The 26541-nt window shown below is 37.3% G+C and overlaps 2 protein-coding genes across 2 annotated transcripts in view; one reads left to right on the top strand and one right to left on the bottom strand.

Moving 5' to 3' along the window:
* Positions 1 to 12756, bottom strand: part of LOC150106346 (transmembrane emp24 domain-containing protein eca-like) — a 48748-nt gene extending 35992 nt beyond the window's left edge. The window contains exon 1 of the mRNA XM_090392386.1: positions 12529 to 12756. Coding sequence (XP_090248512.1) covers positions 12529 to 12682 — 154 coding nt within the window. The 5' untranslated portion in view covers positions 12683 to 12756. The remainder of the gene's footprint in view (positions 1 to 12528) is intronic.
* Positions 12757 to 21086: 8330 nt separating this feature from the next.
* Positions 21087 to 26541, top strand: part of Tsf2 (transferrin 2) — a 174784-nt gene continuing 169329 nt past the window's right edge. The window contains exon 1 of the mRNA XM_090392385.1: positions 21087 to 21151. Within this exon, the coding sequence (XP_090248511.1) occupies positions 21088 to 21151 (64 nt within the window). The 5' untranslated portion in view covers position 21087. The remainder of the gene's footprint in view (positions 21152 to 26541) is intronic.

Here is a 26541-nt window from a genome sequence, read left to right as displayed (position 1 = left end):
ATGTAACTTCATTCGTGACAGTGAGCTTAGACTTGATGTTTAAAGGAAAGGGTTCAATTTATAACTGCCTGCTTAACGATGGGTTTTCATGAACCAAATAGGTTGGAAAAGAGGAAGAGGGGATCTACTGCACTTATATCAAAAAACCAACTGCAGTGAATTGTATACTGTTGAATAAGCAGTGAAAGCCAAAGAAATTTCAAAAAGAACTACTATGGCTCCTTTCTTGATATTAGTAATTGATCCATTTAGAAGAACCAGTGTAAGCAAAAGATTATAAACAAATACACCTGAATTCTAAATACTGCATTTGGTTGTATGAGGCTTATCATAATTATTATTTAATACAATCAACTAATGTATATGGCAGAATGATTTTAAGGAATGCCGATGGAGGGAGGGTAACTGAATCAGTCGAAATAGTAGAATTACTAAGTGAACACTTTGCAAGAGTACATCATCCAGGTGGTGATATTGCAGGACTAATGGCTTATACGGGAACTGAGGTGAATGAAACGGAGGTGAATAGCATATTACAGAACCATAATATGAATACATCTGTGGGATTGGATGGTATACCAGCCAGAGTTTTATGTGAAGTGGCAAAGGAATTCAGTGCTCTTGACCAAATTGTTTAATCTAAGTCTTAGTTCTTGGTTAGTCCTTTGGGGGGGGGGGGATAGTTCCATTACATAACAGAAGCTTCAAGACTGATGTAGCAAATTACTGACTGATCATCAGGAGTCGTCAAAAGTATTGGAGAAGTTGGTCAAAAGCAAAATGCAGGAATGGATAGATGGAAATGGGATACTGTATGGGGGCATGGTTTTGTGAAGTGTAGGTCATGCCTTAATAACTTGCTCACGTTTTGTAATCCAGCTGAGTTAGATAAAGATAATGGGTTTACAGTGATACTGCTAGACTTTACAAAAGCCTTTGACAGGATACAACATGGAATTCTAATCATTAAACTGCAGCACGTGGGGATGGATATAGGGTTGGTGAAAGGGTATCAGAGAATAGTTTATTCAAATTCAAGAGTAGAGTCTAAAAGAAGGCCTGTGACTAAGGGCATGCTACAGGGTTCTGTTCTTGGACTGCTACTGTTTAATTTGTTCATTAATGATATAGGAAAGTATCTGAGAAGAACTGTTCAGTTATTTGCCGATGATGCAAAGTTGGGTAGAGCAATAAATAATAGAGATGATGTTGAAATTTTGCAGGATGATTCAGATAGATTGGCAAGACTGGGCAAAGGAGAATGGATATCCGTTTAATGTGGCAAAGTGTAAGGCTATGCATTTTGGGGTGAAAAGATTAAGCAGTATACCACAATGGTAGAACCATACTCCAGGAAACTGACGAATCCAGAGATGGATAGAGAGTTAAAGTTTAGGTGGCACATAGCAAAAGTGGCTGAAGCAGCTCTTCAGATCACTTAGCTACTGAAGAATACTTTGATGAGCAGAGACATTGTTCCTCTTTATGGAGCTTTGATAAAACCCCAGCTTGACTACTGTGTGCCAGGGTTTCTTGGTGATGGAGAGGAGGGTGAGTGACCAAGATGGTAGCAGGTCAATGGAATGAATCTTACAAGAACATGTTGAAGATTTGTGGGTTGTAGAAACTGGTTGATAGGCAGAAAAGGGGTGATATGATTGAGGGTTTTTTACAAGATTAATTCATAGGAAAGAGTGTAGTTAGCAAGAGTGTTAAACTAGGTTTTTTACTTGGAGAGGGCGAATGAGTGGGATAAGCGACCAGTCTGTTATGGGTGCCATGACTGTGAATGAGGTCAAAGCAAAGTATGATAGACACTGTGCAAATGCTGAATAGTTCTTGACATGATGTTTAGGGCCTCCCTTGATGAGTCTAAGGACTCCTTGGAGTTGCCCATAATAATAATAATAACTACTAGAATGAAAATACACTTCAAACGAAATACACATGAACAATTTTTCAATAAGTATGTGATAAATGTCGCCATAAAAGTTGAGCATTTATGACAAAACATGTGATACAGATTGTCATCAGGCATGATAGTTAGATCAATATTACAAACATTATTTACACTGCCACAGGAAAGAGTCAAGTGAAAGCAGAAAGGGCTCAGATTATTATTAACATTTGACCTCCATGGAGTCAGAGACTCATCGTGAAAGGTACACACTATTGCACACAGTGCAATAGTGTGTACCTTTCATCCAACTGTGCTTTAACCTGATTTAATTCATTTAACTAATTAAACTTTAACTAATTCATCCAACTGTGCTTTAACCTGATTCAATGTGTCTATACCCACAACACACACACTCAGGCAATGCATTCCACTCACCAACCATCTCCATGCAAAGAACCTACTCCTCACTTCTCTGCTCATACCCTCCTTATACAGTTTCCAGCGATGGCCTCTTGTTCTATCCCCTCTCCAATTCTATGAAAAATCTCTTCCATGTTGACCCCTAACTAGCTTGTATGTCTCAATCATATCCCCCCCCCCACACACACACAGTCTTTCTCCTATCTCCAACATATTCTTCATCACCATGAAACCCAACAACCAAATCTGTGCATAATAATCCTAAGGCCTGATCAAGGACTTATACAATGGCATCATAACTTCCCAATTTCTGCATGTCAGGGTCCTCCGCATCATTGCAATTATCCGATGTGACGTCTTCACAACTTGTGAACTGTAGCCCCTGAATTTCAGGTCCCTATCCACCATCACTCCTAGATATCTCATCTCCTCTACTTCCCCACCAAGTGTATACTTTGCATCCCATCATTGCTTACCAAATCTCAAAACCTTACACTTTGCAACATTGAACTGACAGTTCCACTTATCTGCCTATTCATGCAATCTATTCAAGTCCTCTTGTAAGGCCATAACATCTGCTTAACTCTGCATTGCTCTCCCCAGTTTTGCATCACCTGCATATCACTAGTTAAACCCATCCCAATATCATTAACATACAAACTGAACAACAATGGCCCCAAAATTGACCCCTGTGGCACACCACTACTGACCTTTCTCTTTTGGGATACCCCCCCCATACACAACTTTCTGATACTTATCCAACAGCCAGTCACTGATCCAACTCAAAAGTCTGTTATTCAATCCCACCAATCCCATTGGTTTCAATTAATTTAACAGTATGTCATATGCCAGCCTTTGCAAAATCAAGTACACCACTAAGTACATGCATTTCCCCTGTCCAAGGTATTTGTCACCTTGCTATAGTACATAATTAAGTTAGTGAAACATGATCTCCCCTTGACAAACCCATGCTAACCACAGAGAATACTGCTGTTATCAACCCATTTCTGTATCCTACTTCAAGCCAATCACTCCAGTATCTTCATCCCAGATATACAGACCAACCTATAATTTGAAGCTACAGCTTTATCACCACCTTTATGCAGTGGAACAATTTTACCCTCCTTCCACTCCTTGGCACCTGTGCTGTTGTAAGCTTTTATTAAACAGGCATACTAATGCTAATGCCAATTCCCTGGAATATTCCCTTAAGATGCATGGTGATATGTCATCAAATCCTATCGCCTTATTGACATCAAGGTTATTTATTTCCTCAAATACCTCTTGCTCATTCACAATTAAGTATCTTCTCCTATATCCTCTACACTTAATTTCCTCATGATTTCACCCTGATCAGAATGCAACACCCATATAAATTGATCACTGAATATCAACAATGTCTTCTGCAGCAGTTACCATTCTACCACTTTCATCCATTAACTTCATCTTACCATGATCATTCTTCCTTCTACTTGTCACATATCTGAAAAACTCTCTAGGGTTTTCTTTGCCTGATTTGCCAATTTCTTCTCATACTCTACTTTTGTTTTCCTTACTAACAGAATCACTCTCTTGGCTTGTTCTTTATACTTTTCATGTGACTGAATAATCAAGTACTTTCCACATATATCCTTTTCTCACTAAAGTCTGCATATGACTAGCCACAACAAAGGTGATTACTTCATGATCACTTTCACCAACTGAAGGAAAGGGTGAAACCCCTCTCACAATTACATCCTCTGATGAAACTATCAGATCTAGAACTCATGATCCTCACATGCCCTCCTGGAAAAAAGGAATGGATTCGTAGAGTGCGATAGAGAGATTTGATGATTCAGGATGTGCAGGAAAGAGGAGTGCTTCACTGGAGGAACAACAGTGTGGTGATAACAATGAAGCAAGGCAGGATAGTGAAGATTGGTACAAATGACTTAAGTAGTGTGAATCATGTAGTGAAAGATTTGGGACGGATTTTAAGGGCATACATAAAAAAAAGGGGTGGGGGGGGCATGTTGCCTTAGCATGGTAATGCAGAGTGGATGAGAAGAACAGCAATAATAAATGAGATGACAGTGAGGTGTAGGAAGAGTTTGAGAATACATGAATGCTCAGAGCGTATCTAATGACAGACAAGAGCAGTATGCAAGAGATGGATAGTATTTGAACAATATGAATTTAATTTTATCCTGCTCAAAACTAAATGATTACTTCCAATTTCAAATCTTCTGTATACTCTTGCCCAGAACAAATCGGAAAAATCAATATCAACCATAACATAGTCAACATGCGTTTTCTTATTTCTTGCATCTTCTCTCTGTAAATTTGTGCACATTTTTATTTTGGAACATGGTTAAGTCGGCCAGCCTGGTTAATCCACTCTCCAGCCTGCGGGTTCAAATCACGAACGCGGGCATGGATGTTCCTGATTGTCTGTGAAAATACAAGATGATGCCACCAATGGTATCATCTACACCAATCATGCCATTGGTGTAGATGATGAAAGTAATTAGTGGATTGAGTGATGGAGACAGAGAGCTGTGGAGTAGGTACCCTCCCTAAATGAGTCTTTGGACTCCCTGGAGGTGTCATGTAATAATAATAATAATAAGTAACTAGTTCACATCCAGAATGGAAATCTAGCAGGGACTACAGTTTATTTTATTTCAGAGCAGAATCTGTAGAGGATGATGATGTACTGGTATTTCTACATAAAAATGCCAGAATCAAGAATAAAGGAAATGAATCTGTGGCACTGATAGCATTGAACTGTCCAAAGACAGATATTATCAGCAAAGACTAGGTTGACAAAGAATGATGTGACAGGGATAGAAACTGATATGTGTGACATATTTTAGCAGGAAAGTGGAGCATGCAAGGGGGGGGGGGGGGGTTCTGGAAAGTTCTGATAAATACCTAGAACAAAATTATATTAAAGCAACTGATATAACCAGTGGTGAGCTATAAGGGGCTCGCATGAGCCCTTTGTTAAATTTTTCTCAAATTTGCGAGCCCCTTGTTCTTTTAGTTTAATAATCTTGTAGAACTAGAAATACCACCGTGGAATGTATACATGCTACTATAATTGCTACGTTAAATTCATATGGAGGGGTGCTTAAGGGTCAAAGCTGTATAACTGAGAGAAGACCTCCACATAGCCTTTAAAGGAATGCAGAGAACCGACCAGGGCTTCTGACCTAATGTCCAATCCTCACCTTCTCGTGGTGCACCCTGTTGGGTATCTACTTGGATACTGAACGGACGAGGATGGGCTGGCAATTTGGGATTTAGCCGACCAAATTGTATTCTTATTGGTTAAACCAAAATATAGAATGATGGTACAACATGACAAAATTTCATGCCAGCTGGGGCGTTGCCCGGTTAAACAAGACCCCCGTTGTTTTCGCCAGGGAACCAGGGCGAACAGCGAAAAGTCAGCTACTGGAACAAATCTGAAAATAAACCCCAACTCAACATCACCAGAGTTAAAGATCGGTACTATCAACGTAACAAGCCTGAATGGCAAAGAAATGGAGCTAGCTGAGGAATTAGATAAGTACCAGATCGACATAATACGGGTGACTGAAACAAAAAAGACAAAAACCGGTGAGATCTTTCTGAGCAATAAATACAAAATGTTATATTCAGGCAATGACAATCAAGGAAAAGAAGGAGTAGCCATAGTATTCAAAACAAAATACAAGGCTAATCTTCTTGAATGGCAGTCAGTCTCAAGTAGAGTAATGTGATCAAATATGACAATTGGGAACTGGAAAATGAGACTTATTTGTGCCTATGGTCCCACAGAAGGTTCTACTAAGGTAGAAGTGGAGGAATTTTTTGAAGCTTTAGAAAAAGCAACTGACACAATGAAAAATGAAAAGTTGGTCCTTGTTGGGGATCTAAATAGCAGAGTAGGAAATGATTGTGAGACATACAAAAATATTTTGGGAAAATTTGGAGAAAAGAGCAAAGCTAATAATAATGGCAAATATCTGTTCAAGACATGGACCGGTTATTACTAACACCATATTCCAACATAAAAATGTGCACAAATTCACATGGAGAGAAGAGGCTAGGAATAAGAAAAGTCTCATTGACTATGCTATTGTTGATAGTGAATTTTTCTCCCTGGTGCAGGACACCAGAGTGTACAGAGGATTTGAAATTGGAAGTGATCACTATTTAGTCTTGAGCAGGATAAAATTAAATTTCATATTGAAAAGAATAACATTTAAGAAAGTTTTAAAGCGAATAAAATTTGAGCAGCTCTCAGATGTGAGCTGTAGACAAAAATACACAAAGATTATTGAAGAAAAAATGAAAAGTTTGAGAACAGGAATCAAACCTTGGATATTCAGTGGCAAACTCTGAAGAAAACATTGATTCTGCCAGAGAGGCATGTGGTGAGGTTGTCTGTAAGGAGAAAAAAAAATCAGAACTCCCTGGTGGACACAGGAAGTTAAAGAGGCAGTGAAGGAAAAGAAGAAAGCATACCAAAAGTTCCTGTCAAATAAGTCAGCTTGTCCTCTTAGAGAATATAGAGACAAATGCAAGAATGCTAAGCACTGTGTAAAACTAGCTAAACAAAAGTCATGGGAGGACTTTGGCAAGAATATAGAAAATAAATATCAAGAAAGTGGCAAAATATTCTGGAGGTTGTTGAAGAAGCTTAAGAATGGAGGAAAGAGTGCTGTAAAAGGAATTAGAGATGATAAAGGTGACATGAAAACGGGAGAAAAGGATATCCTTGAAGTATGGAGTAATTACTTTGAAAAACTGCTAAATGAAACAAGCAGTGATGACAGCACAGTGGTAAAAAGCACTGACCAGGCATGCAGTCAGGAATACATATCCATACTTGAAGTAGAAAAAGCCACCAAAAGCTTGAAATGTGGAAAGGCAGCAGGAGTAGATGATATTCGACCAGAAATGCTGAAGTATGGTGGTATGAAAGTCTTACAGTGGCTGCACTGCATAGTTCAGAAAACCTGGACAGAGGGACGAATTTCCGATGATTGGAGTAGAGCTCTCATAGCACCCATATATAAAAAGGGAAATAAAACTGCATGAGAGAATTACAGAGGTGTTTCCCTACTGGGTGTTCCTGGCAAGATCTATGCAAGTATACTTGAGAAATGGTTGAGAAGAATTGTGGAAGAAAAGCTTGGTGAAGAACTTGAGAAATGGTTGAGAAGAATTGTGGAAGAAAAGCTTGGTGAAGAACAAGCTGGATACAGGCCAAATAGAGGCTGTCAAGATCAGATCTTCACTTTACGACAAATAGTCGAGAAAGCATGGGAATATAACAAAGATCTGTATTTAAGTTTTGTCGATCTGGAAAAGGCATATGACAAGGTGCCAAGAGAGAAGCTATTCAATACGCTGCAGTTATATGGTGTCAATGGGGCATTATATCAAGCAATACAGAGTCTTTATTTGAGTTGTAAGTCAGCAGTTAGAATTGAAGGAAGTACAGGAAGATGGTTTAATGTTAAATCTGGTGTGAGACAAGGATGTACATTATCCCCTCTGTTATTCATTATCTATATGGATCACATTATGAAGGAAAGTGGTATTAAACATGATATCAAAATTGGAGATGTTAATGTCAGCTCTTTGCTTTATGCGGATGATGTCATACTTCTAAATAAATCCGCTACAAGTCTGCAAGATTCTCTGACTAAATTGAATAGCTGTTGTAATAGATATGGTATGAAGGTCAGCAATAAAAAGACAAAGACAACGAAAATAGGCAGAATCACTGAAAATGCCAACTGTGTTGTGAATGGAGAACCTGTGGAACAACTAAAACATATCAGCTATTTAGGCACGATTTTTACTGAAGATGGTAAATTAAATATAGAAATAGACGACAGAATCAGCGAAGCTGGTATGGTGGGAAGTCAATTGAATAAATTCATATGGAATAAGAAAGAAATTAGTCGGAACACTAAATTAGCTGTATACAGGACAGTGTTCAAACCAGTTTTAACTTATGGATCTGAGAGCTGGGTCAGAAGTAAAACACTTGACCAAAGACTAGAGACCGCTGATATGAGAGTCCTGAGAAAGATTATAGGCATGAACAGATGGCATCAATGGCAGTATCATATTAAAAACGAGGATATTAGGAAAGAACTTGACATTGTCAGCATCCAGGAATGCGTTAGCAGAGCTAATCTCAGGTGGTATGGTCACTTAAACAGAATGGGCGAGGAAAGATTAGCAAAACAAGTGTTCTCTGCCAGGTTGGCAGCAAAACGACCCAGAGGAAGACCAAGATATAGGTGGATTGATATGGTACAAATGCTTTAGATGATAGAAATATAAGATCTGAAAATGTTGGAGTCTTGATAAGTAACAGACTGATTTGGAGGAAAATTGTAGATAGGAAATTAATAATGATGTAATTTTTTTCATGTATTACTATCATATTCTGTACACCCCTTGAGCGTACATGGCAGGAATTTGATGATGATGATGATGAATTCATATGGATTTTCTGATAACTATATAAAAAATCATTTCATTGCATTTTGTTCTGATGGAACTAGTATAATGTTAGAAAACAAAGCAGGTGTTGCAATCAAACTTCTACAAAAATTTTCCAACGTTGTGATTTGGCATTATGCTCATCGTTTACACTTAGCATTTGACGATTCGATAAAAAACATTAAAGAAATAAATCATTTTGAAATATTTATGGAATATTTATGGTAACATACATTTCTCAGTTTATAGAAAGAAGACTCATACAGGCCATTATATCCATGCGGAATCTCATCACCATCCCAGTCAAAAGGCAGGAACTATTAAAACACTGGTTCATCGGGCCCACTCCTTTTGTTCTACAGACGATCTTTTACAGAAAGAAATACGATATATAACTTCTTCCTTTCTATCTAATGGCTATAAGAATTGCTTCATTAAAAGAACTTTGAGTAGATTTAATATGTCTCCCTCTTCAAACACAGAGGAAATAACGCGCATTACCATCCCTTATATACAAGGCATCAGTGAACGTATAGCAAAAATTTTAAAACCACTGAATATTTTTGTTGCCTTTCGACCGTTTAGAAAAATCTCCACCTTTCTCGCTTCTCCAAAGGACAAGCTTCCACATCTTAATCATCCAGGTGTCTACCAGATTCCGTGCTCATGTGGATTATGTTATTTCGGACAAACGGGAAGATCTGCCTCCATTCGGCTAGAAGAACACCAATCTTATATTGAATACTTTTAAACCTGAAAAGTCTGGACTTGCAGAACATGCCATCTTCACTAGACACAGAGTTCATTGGAGAAAGACAAGAGTTCTTCACAAAAGTCAGTTTCTTATGGAACGCCTTTATAAAGAAGCATGTGAAATTCTACTTCATTCTCCTAACTTAAACAGATCCGACGGCTTACGTCTATCCCCTTTATGGGAGATAGTACTTTACAAATCAGCTAATCTTTCCTAACTTTTTATTGTATTAAATTTTTTTTTTTTTAGGAAAGTTATTGACCTTTTTAGTTATCTTACACCAGCTACTTAGGTGGCGCTTTTTGGAATTGTCAGTTAGTTTAATTTTTGTGCCTAATTGTACTGAAGATGCCTGTGACACACAGGCGAAAATTATACTATTAAATAATATTTCTACGTGAGTTTTTCCGTTATTTATTATGTATAGTTATGTCTACTCACGGTTTACCTCTTTTAAAAGGAATTATCATATCTGTCAGAAGCTCTACAAAGTTGTAATATAAGTATTATAAAGGCTAAGTTATGTTCTTTTTTTGCTCGACAATGCGAGCCCTTTGTTAAAATTTCCATAGCTCACCACTGGATATAACCACAAGAAAGAACATACCAGTAGCAGAGTTATGAAGATAACTTATGTTCTTATATTCTGTGCTTTCTTGTGGACATATCAGTTGCTTTAATATCATTTTTATTCTAGGTGTTTATCACAACTTTCCAGACCCACCTCATACATGGGATGCTGGAGTCTTATACAATGGTAAGTGATGATATGAGCCTTCTTGGGGTACAGAATAAAAGGGAAATGGCACTGCTGGCTTTGAGAGTATATGGTGTGAGGCAGAGATGGGCAAAATAGGATATTTTGTGGTGTTATGGGTCAGGAAATACACAAGATGTTTCAAAATTATGTATACATACTTTTTTAAAAAATTTATATTTTGAAACAATATGAATAATTTTAATATTTTGTATTTTAAAGCTAAAATAATCCTTTACATTAACAGATACCAACCAAAAGGATGGAAAACTCAGTTTTCTCCTGAATTTTCTGAACAACTGACAAGTCACAGAGGGAGTGCTTTTTGAATATCCTCTAAGGGCATTGGACCTTGCACCTCTGATTTTTTGTTTTTTTTGCAACAGGATACTTGAAAAATCAAGTTTACAGTTACAAACCATAAACATTCAAGAAAACACAGAGGGCAGTAGAACAAGAGGTAGAAAACATTTTTATCAGCCTTGTGCCTTACAGTTTGCAGAACAGCTAAAGAGACATGTTGCTCCTGTTGAAGTTGGACAGCTTGAGCATCTCTACTAAATTTGTTTTACTACAGAAAACCATGTTTTAGCTTTAAAATACAAAAAACATGCATATTTGAAGTGCACCATAAAGGTGAGTAATGAGTTAGAAATAGTTAGGGGTTTCAGTTTGTGAACCTATGTAATCAATTTCAAGATAAGGCTGAATGAATTAAGGTTGATGGATTGCATTTGAAGCTTTGGTGTTGGGCATTTAAAGAAGCTATTGTTTGCTGAGAAGATGCAGAATCAAGAAGTTGTATAGCTAATGATCAAAGAGTGACTGCAGCAGGATAAGGTGATGGAATGAATACAGGTGGGATTGAGATATATGAATGGCAGGATCAGGGAAATGGGAGTGGTCAGACAGAAGAAAAGCGTGTTAGAACAGCTAGAGCAGAGAATGTTGGTGAGATGGCCTCAAAGACAGAAGGATTGTTTAGTTTGTATACACATGTAAAGAATATTCAAAATAAGAGAGCTGAGTTTGTTGCATTGATTGAGTCAGTAATGCCTAAACATAACTGGTATAAGTGACACTTGGTTGTGTGATGATGTACTGTTTAAAATTGAAATAGAAAGCTGTAAGATTTTCCAGACAGATAAGAAAGTGAAAAGAGATGGGAGGGTAATGTTAATGATTGCAATGGAATTGTATCCACAAAGAGTAAAAGTTGAAATATATAGTTCATGTAAAAATTTTGAATCTATGTGGTGTGAAGTTGAAATTAACAGACTAGTACATCTAAGGAAAATGCTGTTAGGTCAGGGAATGTAGAGAATACTGAAGAATACTGACCATGAAATGTTTAGACAAATTAATTAGTGATGTAAAAATAATAATGGGAGACCTCAATTACAGGAATGTAGATTAGGAAGAGGAGGAGATAATGTAAGGAAACAGAGTATTTGTTGAATTTCTGAATGATAACTATCTGAAGCAGTGTGTGAGTGACACAACTAGAGGTTTTAGAATGTTGAATTTGATATGTTCATAAGATGCGGTTGTTAATAAGGTATTAACAATGCTACCAATTGGTGAGAGTGAACATGAAGAACTTATTTAAGAAGTGGTGAAACAAGAAAAGGTTACTAAAAAAAAAAGATATATGGGGAATTATAAGGTAGTTGATTATGGGAAGCTCTGTAGTCAACTAGCATTAATACACTGGGTACATGAATAGATGAACTGTACAGTAGAGGTTGACAGCGCATGGGAATTCATAAGCCAGTATCTGACATAAGCAATGTATAACTGCATTCCAAGAGTTAAGTGAAATGGATGAACAGTGAAATCAAATGAACCATGTTGAAAAAGAAAATGTTATGGAAGAGTACAAGATAGTAACATTCAGATGCATGAGAAGTATAAGTACAGGCTAGGAAGGTGACAAGAGTGGTAAATAAAGAAAAGAAAATAGAGGAAGAATGTAAAATAGTTAAAATTAACATCTACTAACGCAGTGATGTAAAAAAAATTGTATGTGAAGGCACATCTTATAACCCGCTTACTGCTAATCAAATTTTGACAGAAGGTTCGGCGATCACCAGTATTTTACTAACTAGTTGAGAGATAGAAAATATCATTAAGAGCCTAATTTTTTCTTTAAACTTAATTAAATGAAAAATAAATATAAGCAGAACAGTGCGATCTCTTACTAACCTACAACAAGAGTTTCATCTGGGATTTCTTCGATGAAACATTTTCTTTCTGTTTCTGAAATATGGAAATACAGTCCGCAAACATAAGAAATCATATAAAACCAACAAATCAACAAAGATATCCAAAACGAACACCAAGTAGCAAAGGGAACCATTTTAAATATATGCAAATAAATATACGATATTTTACGGAAAAAGACGCACTATCCACGTCACGTCCACTCGTTAAATAAACTAAACCATAAAATGCACAAGAACAAACTGTCGTGCCACCTAACAAATAAATTCCATTCGTCGTTAAAAATGATAAAATTACACATCTTTTAAATCAAATAGGTACGCTAAACTTCGTACTATAAACTTCAAAAGATGCTTAAAAAAATAATCAGTAATTTACGAAACTTGCACAGATTTCAGCATGAGACTCAGATAGCACTACTTGAAAAACATTAAGAGGGGGAGCAGAGAGACTCGCTTGACTCCGCTTTCTTTCTTCTTAATGTGATGTCTCCATAGGTAGCCTTCACACACCATTAACATCAGGAGAAAGATGAACCTTTTTGTTAATTATATCAGATATTTTTAGTCCATTTATTTGCGTTGTGGATAATTGAAGAGTGGACTGTCTCGGGGTAAAGGGTCGCTTCACCAAATGAACAAAGGAAAGTTATTATTATTATTATTATTATTATTTGACACCTCCAGGGAGTCCAAGGACTCATCGAGGGAGGACACCTGTTCTACAACTCCATCTCCACGTCATCTATCGCAGACCATCACCACTAGTATTTCCACAGACAATCACAAACATCCCTGCCCACGGCGGGATTCGAACCCACAGCCTTTTGGCTGGAGAGCGGTCACGCTATCCACACGGCCAGACAGGCCAGCAATTATTGCATCCGTCAAATTTTAAATCGAAAACAAAGCTTTTCACTTGCAACAAAAGGAGTTTACTTTCATTTTAATAAATGTTGCACACTTCCACTACTTTCATTCAGCCCATTAGGAGACTAATCATACACATTGCCACAAAGAGTGAATCACTCGCTACACCCTTCTAGAATCAGAAACAGAACTTTCTTTGCTTCTTAGAATACTTGGTTTAGGAGTCTTTTGTTGATAGTATGCGTTTTAAATGAGGTCATTTTCAGCTAAAAAAACTGGGACTTTTTGTATATTCAGGATCGTTGTCAGGGATATGCTCCCCTAGGCAAGCAGTATTTTGCCTCCCCTAAATTCAAGAAAATATGCAAAATTAAAACCAAACCAAAACAACAAAAAAAGAGCGGTGTCTTTATGTTTGAGATAGTTTTCTCGGTGTTGTTGCCTTCCTAACTTGCCGATCCTGGCCATTGACTTAGTTGCTTACTAGGTTTCGACGGCATATGTGTGTGTATGTTTGATTTAACAAATAATTAAAAATTTCCCAACGTTAAAATAATTAATATAAGAAAATATCAGGATTCCGGAATGTTGACTATGGAGAGAGATTGCAGGAGTGTGAATTTCAGAGTTTGGTGGATAGGATGGAAAGAGGCGATATGATAGAGACGTTTAAGTTAGTGAGGAGATCTCATCGGATTAATCCATATGTGATTATAAAAAGAGTAGAGAGCAACAGGAGAAGAACATGAGACCATCCCTGAAAGTTACGAAAATGTGTGATAAAGAAACGTATGAGGAGTAGTTTTTTTTTTTTTTACATGGATAATTGTGAGTGAATGGAACGCATTACTGGAAGGATTTTAAAATCAGCACGATAAATATGTTGTCAATTGAACGAACCTCCCACGATGAGTCTGCCGACACCATGAAGGTGTAATAATAATAATAATTTATCAAGCTAAAAATTCATTCGGAGTATTTACATATGCATAAGCACGGTTGTGCATACAATTATATATATACCTTATATAGTCACCGACAGCAGGAACTTTTATCTAAGCCTTTATCGACCGCTTCCCGTGTCAGTCGAATTCTGGCATGGGGAGACGGTTTTTTGTCGAGATAATCGACCATAGAAATCAGATTATTTCACGCTTGTCTTATTTCATAATATATCTGCTTATTACAGCTGAACCGTAAGTACGAATGCGTTAATACTGAGAGTGATGTTAATAAAAGAGAATGACAGAAGTAAATATGTGCATGGAATAAATAGTGCAGAAATAGATACACACATATTGCTGAGTGATATACTAAAGAATGTGAGAGAGGTTCAGGAACAAAAACAAGCATCAGTGGGAGTAAACGATGTCAAGTTAAGAAGAAGCAAAAAAGATGTTGTGCTGTATGGGAATTCTATAATTAAGGGTGTGAAGGATGGTAGAGTATTTAAAGCGTGTTACCCAGGGTCAAAGATTAAGGATATAACTAGGGCTGTGAAATTGCAGAAAGATAGAGTGAGTGAGATTATTGCAGTTATAGGGACGAATGATCTTCGTAGCGAAAGATTTTCTGTAAGACGGGATTTGAAGAATTTAATGATTGCAATGAATGCAAAGAGTGAGAGTGGAAAGATCATGAGTGTGCTACCACGATTTGATTGTGATGAAATGAACAGAAGAGCAATTATAGTAAATGGAATGGTGTCCAGATTGTGTAAAAGGTTTTGCAAAGAAATGAAACTGAATATTCATTTTATGAATGTCTGGGATGAGTTTGATAAAAGGAAGGAGTATTTTAAGAGAGATGGTTTGCACTTAAATGGATTAGGAGCTTGGCATTTAGAACATTTATTGATAAAGGACAGAGTAAAGGGTCATAAACAGGGAAATGGGATTTGCTAGGGAGGCAGGTGATAGAGTTAGCTGTAAATAGTACTAAGGTCATTAATCGTTGTGAAACTGGGATTAATTGTTCGCAGAATGTTAACAGTAGACAGAGTGGGGTAATTCGCACACAGGGATATTATGGGAGGAAGGGTGTATTGCAGTTTATGTATACCAATGCTCGAAGTATTAGGAATAAGTGTGAAGAATTTTTGTCATTACTGAGTACAACATGGCCAAAAATTATAGGAATTAGCGAAACTTGGTTAACCAAAAATGATATAGTTATTGGGATTGAATGTAAGGGGTACAGTATTTTCAGGCAGGACAGAGATGACAGAATGGGGGGAGGGGTTTTATTAATGATAGATGAAACATTAAAGCCAAAAAAGATAGAAGTACCTCACTGTGACAGGTATGTAGAGGGCAGTTCATTAGAGGCTGTTTGGTGTGAGATAGAGATTAACAAGGCGAAATTTGTAATTGGTTGTTGCTATAATCCAAGGGGAATAAGGGAGAATGTACATAGCATGTATTGGCAAATTAGCACGATGAGTAAAGGTCAAGTAATTATTATGGGGGATTTTAACTTTGGGGACATAGATTGGGGGAAGGAATGGTCACAAGGAACAACGGAAATGGAGTTTATACATTTGTTAAGAGATAATTACCTGAGACAGCATGTGATGGAAGGGACAAGAGATTCTAGAGTGTTAGATCTGGTCATAACATCGGAGAACATATCAATAAGTAATTTAGTTACAATGTCTCCACTTGGGGAAAGCGATCATGTGGTCTTGACCTGGGAGATTGAAAGACGTACTGAATATTCTAATAAGAATGGGTATATGTGGAATTACAAGGCTGGTGATTATGGCAAGCTGAGAAGTCAGCTTTCAGCTGTATTATGGCATGAGAAATTCAAGGGGAGAGATGTTGATGGTGCGTGGGAGATTCTCAAGGAGTATTTGAAGAAAGCTGTATCAGACTGTATTCCCAGAGTCAGAAGGAGAAATCAAGTAGGAGTAAAATGGATGACTAATACTATTAAACAAGAGTTGCAGATAAAGAAAAGGTTGTGGAAGACATATAAAGAAAAAGGTGATGAGCGTTCCAATGAGCAATATAAGGTACAGGCAAAGAGTGTAACCTGTATGGTAAGGAAAGCCAAAGCTAATTATGAGAGGAAACTAGCTGATGAATCCAAAAGAAACCCTAAAGAGTTCTTTCGCTATGTGGCTAGTAAAAGGAAGAATATCCATGGAAAGATTACTTTAAAAAGTGTTGATGGTAGGGAAATTACTGAAGCTAATCAAATAGTTGAGTTGCTTAGTGATCATTTCGCAAAAGTGTACCATCTTCGTAGTGATAGTGCAGTGTCAGATGTGCCATTGACAGATGAGAGTATAGAGATAGATGAAATTGAGGTGCTTAATATATTAAAGAACCTTAATGCTAACACTGCCATTGGGTTAGATGGCATATCGGCCCATGTGTTACGAGAATGTGCAAGAGAATTAGCAACTCCTCTAACCAGGATGTTTAATTTAAGCCTCAGTTCTGGTAAAGTGCCAATAGAGTGGAAAGAGGGGAAAATAGTTCCATTGCACAAGGGAGGCTCTAAGACTGATGTTGCAAATTATAGACCAATCAATATATCTGGAGTGGTGGTTAAGATTTTGGAGAAATTAGTTAAAATTAGAATTCAGGACTGGGTGGACAGCAATATGATACTTTATAAGGGGCAACATGGTTTTGTGAAAGGTAGGTCTTGCCTAAGTAATTTGCTTACGTTCTATAATAAAGTAACAGTGGAGTTGGATAAAGGAAATCCTTACTCAGTGATACTGCTTGACTTTGCAAAGGCTTTTGACAGGATTCCACATGGAACTCTGTTACATAAATTAGAGCAAATGGGTTTGGATCCGAAGATGGTGATTTGGATTAAAGGATGGCTGGCGCACAGATATCAAAGAGTGGTTTACGGAGGAGCTGAGTCCAGGAAAAGGCAAGTGACTAGTGGTGTACCTCAGGGCTCAGTTCTTGGTCCTCTATTGTTTAATTTGTACATCAATGATATTGGAAATACCTTGAATGGAAATATCCACTTGTTTGCTGATGATGCAAAATTGGGAAGAGCGATAATCAATTCAAATGATGTGGATATTTTACAGGATGACTTAAATAGGCTGACGCTATGGACTGAGGTAAATGGCTGTCAGTTCAACGTGGCTAAGTGTAAGGTGATGCACTTCGGGAGGATGACATCGCATGCTGTTTACTATATTAACGGAACTGAACTGCAGGAAGTTGATGAGATAAGAGACTTGGGAGTTATTGTGGACAGAGAACTTAAGTTTAAAGGGCATATTGCTAAGATTGCCAAAACATCACATCAAATTACATGGTTGTTGAGGAACACACTAACAAGCAGGGATAGGGAAGTTATTATTCCACTCTATAAGGCATTAATAAGGCCGCATTTGGACTATTGTGCACAGATCTGGTCGCCAGGATTTCTTGGTGATGCGGAAGTGGTAGAAAGGATTCAGAGGAGGGTTACAAAGATTGTTGCAGGTCTGTGGGATGTTCCCTATGAGGATAGATTGATGATCTGTGGGCTCCAAAAACTAGCTGATAGACGTAGGAGAGGAGATATGATAGAGGTATTTAAATTGTTAAAGGGATTTTACAGGATTGATACTGATGATATTCTTAAGACCAATGCAGGATGTGAGAGAACGAGGGGTCATCCCTGGAGATTGTGTAAGAGTGTGGTTAACAAGGGTGTTAGGACTAGATTTTTTACTTGGAGGGTTGTGAATGGGTGGAATGCTTTGCCAGAACTGGTTGTGAATGCTTCAACTGTGAATGAATTTAAGGAGAGGTATGACAGGTATTGTGTAAATAATGGTTAGTGTGTCAATGTCGGGTCTCCCGCGATGAGTCTTTTAACTCCATGGAGACACCGTTAAAATAATAATAATAATACTAATACTAATAATAATAATAATAATAATTTGTTCATAAACTTCCTATTTACTTCGCTGTATACATGTAAACATCCTTGGCATATATTCGTATTCCCATTCTGAATCCCCTACAGTTTTTTAAATAATTCAAACAAACTAGTGAAAATCTATCCTGATGAGATGTATGTGTGTGTCTCTATCTTTGTATCTTCCAAGAAGAACAATTGGCGTCTTGAGGTTGGGGAAGGGCTCATTGTTGACACTATGTCGTGTTGACGTTGCGCCTGTGCTATTTATTATCTACAATCAGGACGGCGTAACACGGTAAGCAGACAATGCGTTGCATCGGGACGCCTTCTTCAAGGGACGCTGAAGTGAGTAGAAAAATAAAATTTTATTTTAATATTTATTTTTATACATTTTAATATTAGCGTTTATTAAATGTGGATATTCACTAAATATATTGTGGCGAATACTGCGAGTTTTAATAACACTTAGCAAAAACTGCAAGTTGTTTTTCGCAAGTTTGGTAGAGGGCTGTCAGAAGCACTAAACGAGCCGGGCATTCCTCCGGGGCGTCATGTTACAGGGGCGGCTTCCATTATCGACTTTCGATACAAAATTAATAACGGAAAATTTGTATCGATATGTCTACTCACGGTATACCTCTTTTAAAACTTATTATCGACTTTCTTTTTTACATGCAGCGCATTCGTCAGTTAGGACGTGAGGCGCACACGTTTATTCAGGTTAACCTCTATTACGAAGTGACATTTGGGCATTTTTTGTGGAATAGACCTCACGCGTTGTTTGTAAATAAATCATCGAACTTTTGATTGCTGAACATAGTGAATGTATAGCTACTTCATACTGCAGTAAGTAGATTCCAAATCATACCTAAGCCTGTACAAATCCGCAAAAAATTTATGTTTTTCTTTAAGCATTTATTTTCATTTTTTAACATTTAATTTTTATGTCTTACCGAATTTTTTTTTTGAATAGATTTTTTTATTTCAGAATATCTCTAGGCATAATGGAGACGAAAAAATAATTATCCGGAGCTGCAAATAAAAAAATAAAAGCGGCAAAAGAACTTGAAAAAGATGTACAGAAAGGGCAGCTTACTAAATTTCTCAAAAAGTCTGAGAGTTTTTCCACGTATCTCTTAGAGAAATTAAAAGATTTAAATTTAGATATTAAAAAATTTGCGGAGAGAAGGATACATTTACGGAACGAACATGCGAGGAAAGAGGAAAACAGCGGCGTTCGGAAACACTGTCCCGTGTACTGCACGCACGCACGCACGCACGCATACACACACACAATTAAATTTGGTGATCGCGCTGATCCTGCTCAAATTAATACTGAAACATTGAATTTTTTAGCGCTATACAAGGAATTTATAATTTCTTTAGGACTCAATGATGGGATGGACTGAAAAAGTACACTAAAATTGCACTTAAAATTTTATCGGATACTAGATGGAGCTTAGATAAACACTGGAGAAGTTTTAGATTATTTTGTGGAAATTTATGATAATATTCAAGTTAACTACAATCGCACAAAATGTGAAGCAAAAACATTACTTTTGAAAATTAAAGGTTATGGATTTGGTGTTCACCTATAATCTGATATGACTTTTGTGCAGGATCAATGTAGTGAGTAAAATGCTTCAAAATCCAAACACAAATTTAAGTGAATCTATAAACGCCCTAAATAATCTAATCGACTTTACTGAAGAATTTAGATGGGATGAAGATTTTAATGCTATACTTGAATCGGCAAAAGGGTTAGATTTAGAAATGTCTCCTGAGTTCAAAAGCAATATATTATGCAGACGTAAGAAAAGATTGTTCTGTTATAAATGTTCGGATTAAGCGCCAGTTGATCCGCAATATACCTTTAAAAGTAGATTTTTTTCTTCCAGTTGTGGACACTATTATTAATTCTTTGAATGAAAGGTTTGATCCCTTGTCAAGTCACTTTAAAAGAATATTTGTGCCACAGAATTATATAATGGGATACAAATTCTAAAGGATATCATACAGGATAGTGACAGCTTACACCCACTGAAAATATTGCAAATAATTTAGATAGCATCTTTTTTAATTTAACAATTTCGCTTCGAATATTTTTGACACTTCCAGTTTCACTGGGAAGTGGCGAACGATTATTTTCAAGATTGAAGCTAATTAAGACATATCTGAGATCTAATATTTCACAAGATAGACTGGTTTGACTGTCAATGATAGCAATATCAGGTGATATCTGCGAGAAACTAGAAACAAGTGAAATTTTGTATCATTTGCTTCCATAAAAATCAAGAAAAGTAAACCTTTAAATAATTTAATTTTTCATAGATTTCTATTTCCATTAAAAATTAAATTATTCTTATCATTGTGCAATTTTTCTGGTTTGTACATCTCTAGTTATAATAGCTTATAGCCCAGTAATCGGCAAGCATATGTATTTGTAATTCTGTCTGCATTTTTTTATGTTTTGCGATTTTTGCTGTATTTTTGATATATGTATTTTTCAAAGTACACGACTTTACATAAAAATATGTGTTTTGAGCTTTCAACCTTTAAATTTTAACTACATTTTTTTAAAAAAAGTAAAGGACGCTCAAATTAAATTTGCACCTGGGCGCCAGAACCCATAGAGCCGGCACAGTCTACAATGGATTCTTATATCCAATGACATTAGACTTCGTTTGTCGAAGATGATGAAATTCTTCGTTTTTCAGATCACTGTCAAACATTTTAAGTTAGATGGCAGCACCAGTATTACTGTCTTTGCTATATAGTGGAAAATATGAAGTTTTTGGTGTTGCATTTCGTTTTTCAAGGAATAATTTTAAGTATTTTATGTTTGACAGGTAAGTTTAAATCATAAATTAGGAATAAAAAGTAAATTAAATTTGATTGTTGTGCATTTATTATACAAAAGCCTTACCTCTAACTTGTGTATGTTAGTATTTGTGTTCACAGTTTACAGTTCCACCCAATATATGTTTGGAGAGTTCTGTATCCGAATATACGTACTGGATTTTCTATGTCCAGAAATTTGTATTGCGGATAAGAATTCTGTTAACTCTTGGGAAATTTTTATGTGGTGTCAGGCAAGTTCCAGTCGTTTGCATTACTCTTCCGTATAAAATTAGTGGTCCGTTAACTATATAACAAGTTTTGGAGTTGAACGCGAATTCTATTATTATTGTTATTACTACCGCTACAAGAGACCACCAATGAGATATGGACTTGTCGAGCGAGGCTACATATCGCGCCCCGTTTTACGTTCTCTTGAACTCATTCACAGTGTCTGCATCCACTACCTCCAAAGGCAAGCCATTCCAATTACACACCACACTATGAGAGAGAAAATCTATCTCCCAACCTTTTTCTGCCTTATCTCCACCTTCCATAAAATTCCATCTACTGGTATCCTTGTATGACCCTTTGAGAAGTTCGTAGGGTCTCTCATATCACTGCTCTGGTTGGTTGCATTTCTAATTGCCCTACCTCTCCTTGCATTATGAGCAAATAGCTGTATGTCCTCTGTGTCATTAATGTAAACATTGAACAACAATGGACCAAGTACTGATCCTTGGGTACTTGGACTGTACCCATATCTGCAGCAGTTCTCCAAGGTGAACAGCCTCTAGTCAATAGAACAGTGTAGGTAAGGGAAGTCGGCAAGACAGATCATATAACCTTGGGACAAGATTGGCTCTGAGGACAGGACCGGTCTGGTTGGGGTACGAAGCATGAATGGCACTGCACCAGGACTGAGAGAAACTGTCTAGTGATGGAACAGTTGCACCCAGACCAGCATCGGTGCCTTTTCATGGAATGCCTCAGCTGCGCAGTGTGCCTGATGGCCCATCTGGCATGGACCAGGGGAATCCGACCGTCTAAAACAAAGTAATTTGCTTGAGAGGTGTTGCCTCCAATGTGTTTTCTGGCATAAATGTTTAAGTGAAAGAATATCAATCAAGTCTGCTGGTAATTGGTGGGAGTAAACATTACTCTCCTTGAGATAGATGTGGTGGATTGAGCCCTGGTTCCATCAGTTCTTAAGCCTGCATTTGAAAATCCTGTGGAAGACCAGGTCTGGGACGGCCTTAAGGGGACAATCGTACAGAGAATGCCGATGCTACTCTTTGAAACATGGAGTTGGTTGCCTGCCCTGGTCTACCTGTGTGCCCATCACAGGAAATTTTAAGACCAATGATGACGACATTGCTGTGTCTGGAAGAGGTGGGAGTGCCCTTAAAGAATCTCATTGTGCCTCTATGCATGCACACTGTAGGGAGATTCGTTTCTGACTCTCGGGGAATAATGTTCTCGTTGGATTTGGTTTGGTAGGCTTAATGGGATGAACCTGCAACTAATGAATTACTCTGTGAGATGAATCAAAATGTATACTTGAAGTTCCCAAATAAGGAGAGTCGGGAATATAGCTACTAGATGTAAGGTAGATTAAGTTAGACTTAAGGTGGTGCTTAAGTTAGGATAAGATGGGAATAAGAAGTCATGTATCAAGAGTAGCACTTGACATTCTTCTCTCTATGGTCATGCTAGGTGAGGCATTTGGCACATCTTGTAGCTGAGGCATTCCACGAGGCTTTCCACCAAACCAAATCCGAACCTAGTCTGAGCTCATCTGTTCCATCACTGGACAGTTTTGCCCACTTCGGACCCCAGCCCAGTCCTCAGAGCTAATCCTTGTCCTGAGGTTACAGATCCATCTTGCCGACTTCCTTTACCAACATTACTCCATCAACTAGAGGCTGTTCACCTTGGAGGCATGCTGCATTTGCACTTCATGGTACTTGACCGCACGAATGAAGACTTGGGTTCAAATCGACTAGAGGAACATTTTCTAAGCCTCTTTTCGACTGGTTCTCAAGTTAGTCGATCTCTGGCACGGGCAGGTGGGTTTTTTTGCTCCCAGAAACTTGGGTTTTTCACCCTTAAACTCAAGAAAATCGACCATCGAACCCATAGTATTTTCAGACATTAAAAATATTGTGTTAGGATTAGGGACTATGAGATGATGGCACTTGTTAGCCATCTCTTCACTGCAATTAACTTAGTGATAGCTTTGGGCGAGATATCTCTGATTGGCTGCCAGTGGAGAGTGAACTGCCCAATCAGTCTCCATAAGTTAAACAGCTCGCAAACTCCCTGTACGGGAATAAAAGGCGTTAGTTGATTATTTATTATTATTTTTATTTATAAGTGTCTTACCCATGGGGCCAGAAGCAGATATGTTATCTACATAGTAGCACAGCCAGATTAAAAGTTTGATATCAAAAGGCTTAACATAAAAATTGTCCCAAGAAGGGAGAAGAGGGAATACCCATCAAATACCAGTAATTTGTTTGTATTTTTTTTCCTTGCCAGGTAAAATAACTCGCATACATAGAGCCTGTGAAGGCTTTTGATTTGAACATTCAAATAATCCTTAAATAGAGAGATTATAGGTGGTTTTCTCTTTATTCACTTTAGTAATTACTGTTCTTCTGTTGTTCTGAATTTCTGTTAATGCTTCATTCTTGTGAGAGAAGTTGCTTTGATACCTGTTTTATTTTCTATATCCCATCTATATCCAGATTTCCAGACCATGGGACACTCATCACAGGATATATATAAAAAAAAAAATCAATATTTTTTTTTCAATATGGATATATCGATCATGTTCATGTGTTAATATAGCCTCATTTTGCAAGAGTTCATTTCTTGATGATGATGTTAAACTTCTGATTAGATAGATGATGGGAGCCACAAGAATATATCTTTTAGGGAAGATAGGTGTTTTTTAACAGAAAAATTCAATGACCTGTTTGGTAGATGTCAAATGAGACAGTCAAAAGTGAAAATCAAAAGGGAAAGTGATATCCTTTAAAGATGAATTTAATGTAATTGATGATGTAGAGCTTATGAAGAAACTTTTGGAGGTTATTTCCTGAACCAGTTCAGATGGCAAATATCTGAACTGACTGTTTCAGAGAAAAATCATCTACATACTGAATAAATATGAGGTTAAGGAAATATGGTGGCAAAAGATTTGTTTGTTCAGAATGAACTGTATAAAAATTATCGAGGTTTAGTGGGATTGGACTGCTCATAGCTATTCCTTCAACTTGTTGATAATGTTTTCCTGTGTAAATAAAATATCCAGATTGCATAGCAAATTCTGTAAGCTTAATTATATCAGAGGAAATGTTTTATTTTAAAAATTGAAAGATAAAAATTTGTTGGTATCATGATGTCACATCAAAGCTCCCCACCAAGTCATTTTGCATTAATTTGTCATTTTTGAAATAAATCTGAAGCATTCTATATGTAAAGAGGATAAGTTTATCAACTGATGAAATTGTAGAACTACAAGGCAGGTGATTATGATACACTTAGAAGGCAGCTTGAAACAGTACCATAGCATAAAGTTCTGCAAGGGAAGGATGTTCACAGTGCAGGGGGAGAAGATAGTTGAGGGGTATCTGGAGGAAGCAGTAGCATACTGTATACCCAAGATCAGGAGAGTAAATCGAATAGGGGTTAGATGAGTAGTATCATTAAGCATGAGCTGTAAACAAAGAAAATATTGTGGAGGGTATATAAAGAGAAAGGTGACCAGCTAACTCGTGAACAATACAAGGATCAGGTAAGAAAGGTGACCAGACTAGCTGAACAGGTGAAAGGAAATCCTAGAGTTTTTCATTCTGAGTAAGGATATATCAACCAAGTGAAGATATTATTATGGCAGAGGTGACAGGGGGTTAATGTGAGAACAGAGGTTGAAGTGGAGGTACATAGGATATTACTGAATCTAAAGGGATTGGATGGGATATCGACTCGCACTTTATGAGAACGTGCAGGGGAACTAGCAATGACTTTGACTAGGCGGTTTAATTTAAGTCTCAGCTCTGGCAGAGTCCCAAGAGGGTAGGAGGGCAAAATAATTCCTTTGCATAAAGAAGGATCTAAGTCTGTGGTGGTAAATTATAGACCAATTAGTATCTCAGAAGTGGTGGTAAAAGTACTGGAAAAGTTGGTCAAAAAAGAGAATTCAGGAACAGGTGGATAAGAATATGACACTCGATGAGGGACAGCATGTCTTTATGAAGGGTCAGTTATGCCTTAGTAATCTAACTTTTTATAATAGTGACAGATGAGTCGGATAAAGAGAATGGCTGCACTATGATAATCCTGGATTTTGCAAAGGTGTTTGACATGATACCACATGGAATCATGTGGTATCATGCAAAACTCTGTTATGCAAACTGCAACAAATGGGGATGGATATGAAATTGGTGATATGGATAAAAGGCTGGCTGATGGACAGATACCAAAAAGTAGTATATGTTCATCCACTATTTTATCCATATCACCAGTTCCAGAGAAGGCAGGTGACTAGTGATGTGCTGCAGGGCTCTGTGCTTGGACCACTGCTGTTTAATTTGTACATAAATGATACGGGAAATATTCAGTTGTTTGCTGATGAATCAAACTTGGATAAGGTAATAGTTAATCAAGGTGATGTAGAGAGCTTGCAGGATGATTTAAATAGGCTGATGGGCAAAACATAATGAATGTCAGTCTAATGTGGAAAAGTATCAAATTTTGCATTTTGAGATACAAAGATTACACACTGTGTACCACATCGAGGGAACTCTACTCCAAAAAAATTGAAGCCAGGGATCTGGAGATGGTAGTAGTAGAGAGCTGAAGTTTAGAAGGCATATTGTTAAAGTAGCCAGGATAGCCCACATGATTACTTGGTTATTGAAGAATACACTAACAAGCAGCGATAAGGGCGTTATCATTCCTCTTTATAAAGCTTCGATATGACCACATCTGGATTACTTTGCTCAGGTCTGGTCACCTGGGTTTCTTGGGGATGAGGCAGTGGTGGAGAGGATCCACAGGTGAGTTACCAAGATGGTGAGTAGTCTGTGGAATGCTCCCTTTGAGGATAGATTGAGTCAGTTATGAGTGCTTTGTCTGTTAATGGTTTCAAGGAGGCATGATAGATAGTGTGGATAGTTTGCATCTCCCATGATTAGTCTTAGGACTCTATGGAGGTTTCTGTGCATTAATAATAATAAATTAATTTTGGCAAGCATTTAGTAAATATTTACTAACAATAAGATGTAAAGGAATACCACTCTTGTTAACCTCATGCAGTATTAATTCTTAGCGGTCTTCCAAGAAAACTTTGGAGTTTGGTTATGGTTTCTTTATCAAAAGAAACTGTAACCAA

The sequence above is a fragment of the Typopeltis vanoorti genome, chromosome 5, assembly GCF_054136105.1.
Source record: "Typopeltis vanoorti isolate ZY-2024b chromosome 5, IOZ_Tvanoo_1.0, whole genome shotgun sequence".
NCBI classification, from domain to species: domain Eukaryota; kingdom Metazoa; phylum Arthropoda; class Arachnida; order Uropygi; family Thelyphonidae; genus Typopeltis; species Typopeltis vanoorti.
The sequence above is the reverse complement of the archived record's forward strand: the minus strand, read 5'-3'. Positions and strand labels throughout refer to the sequence as shown.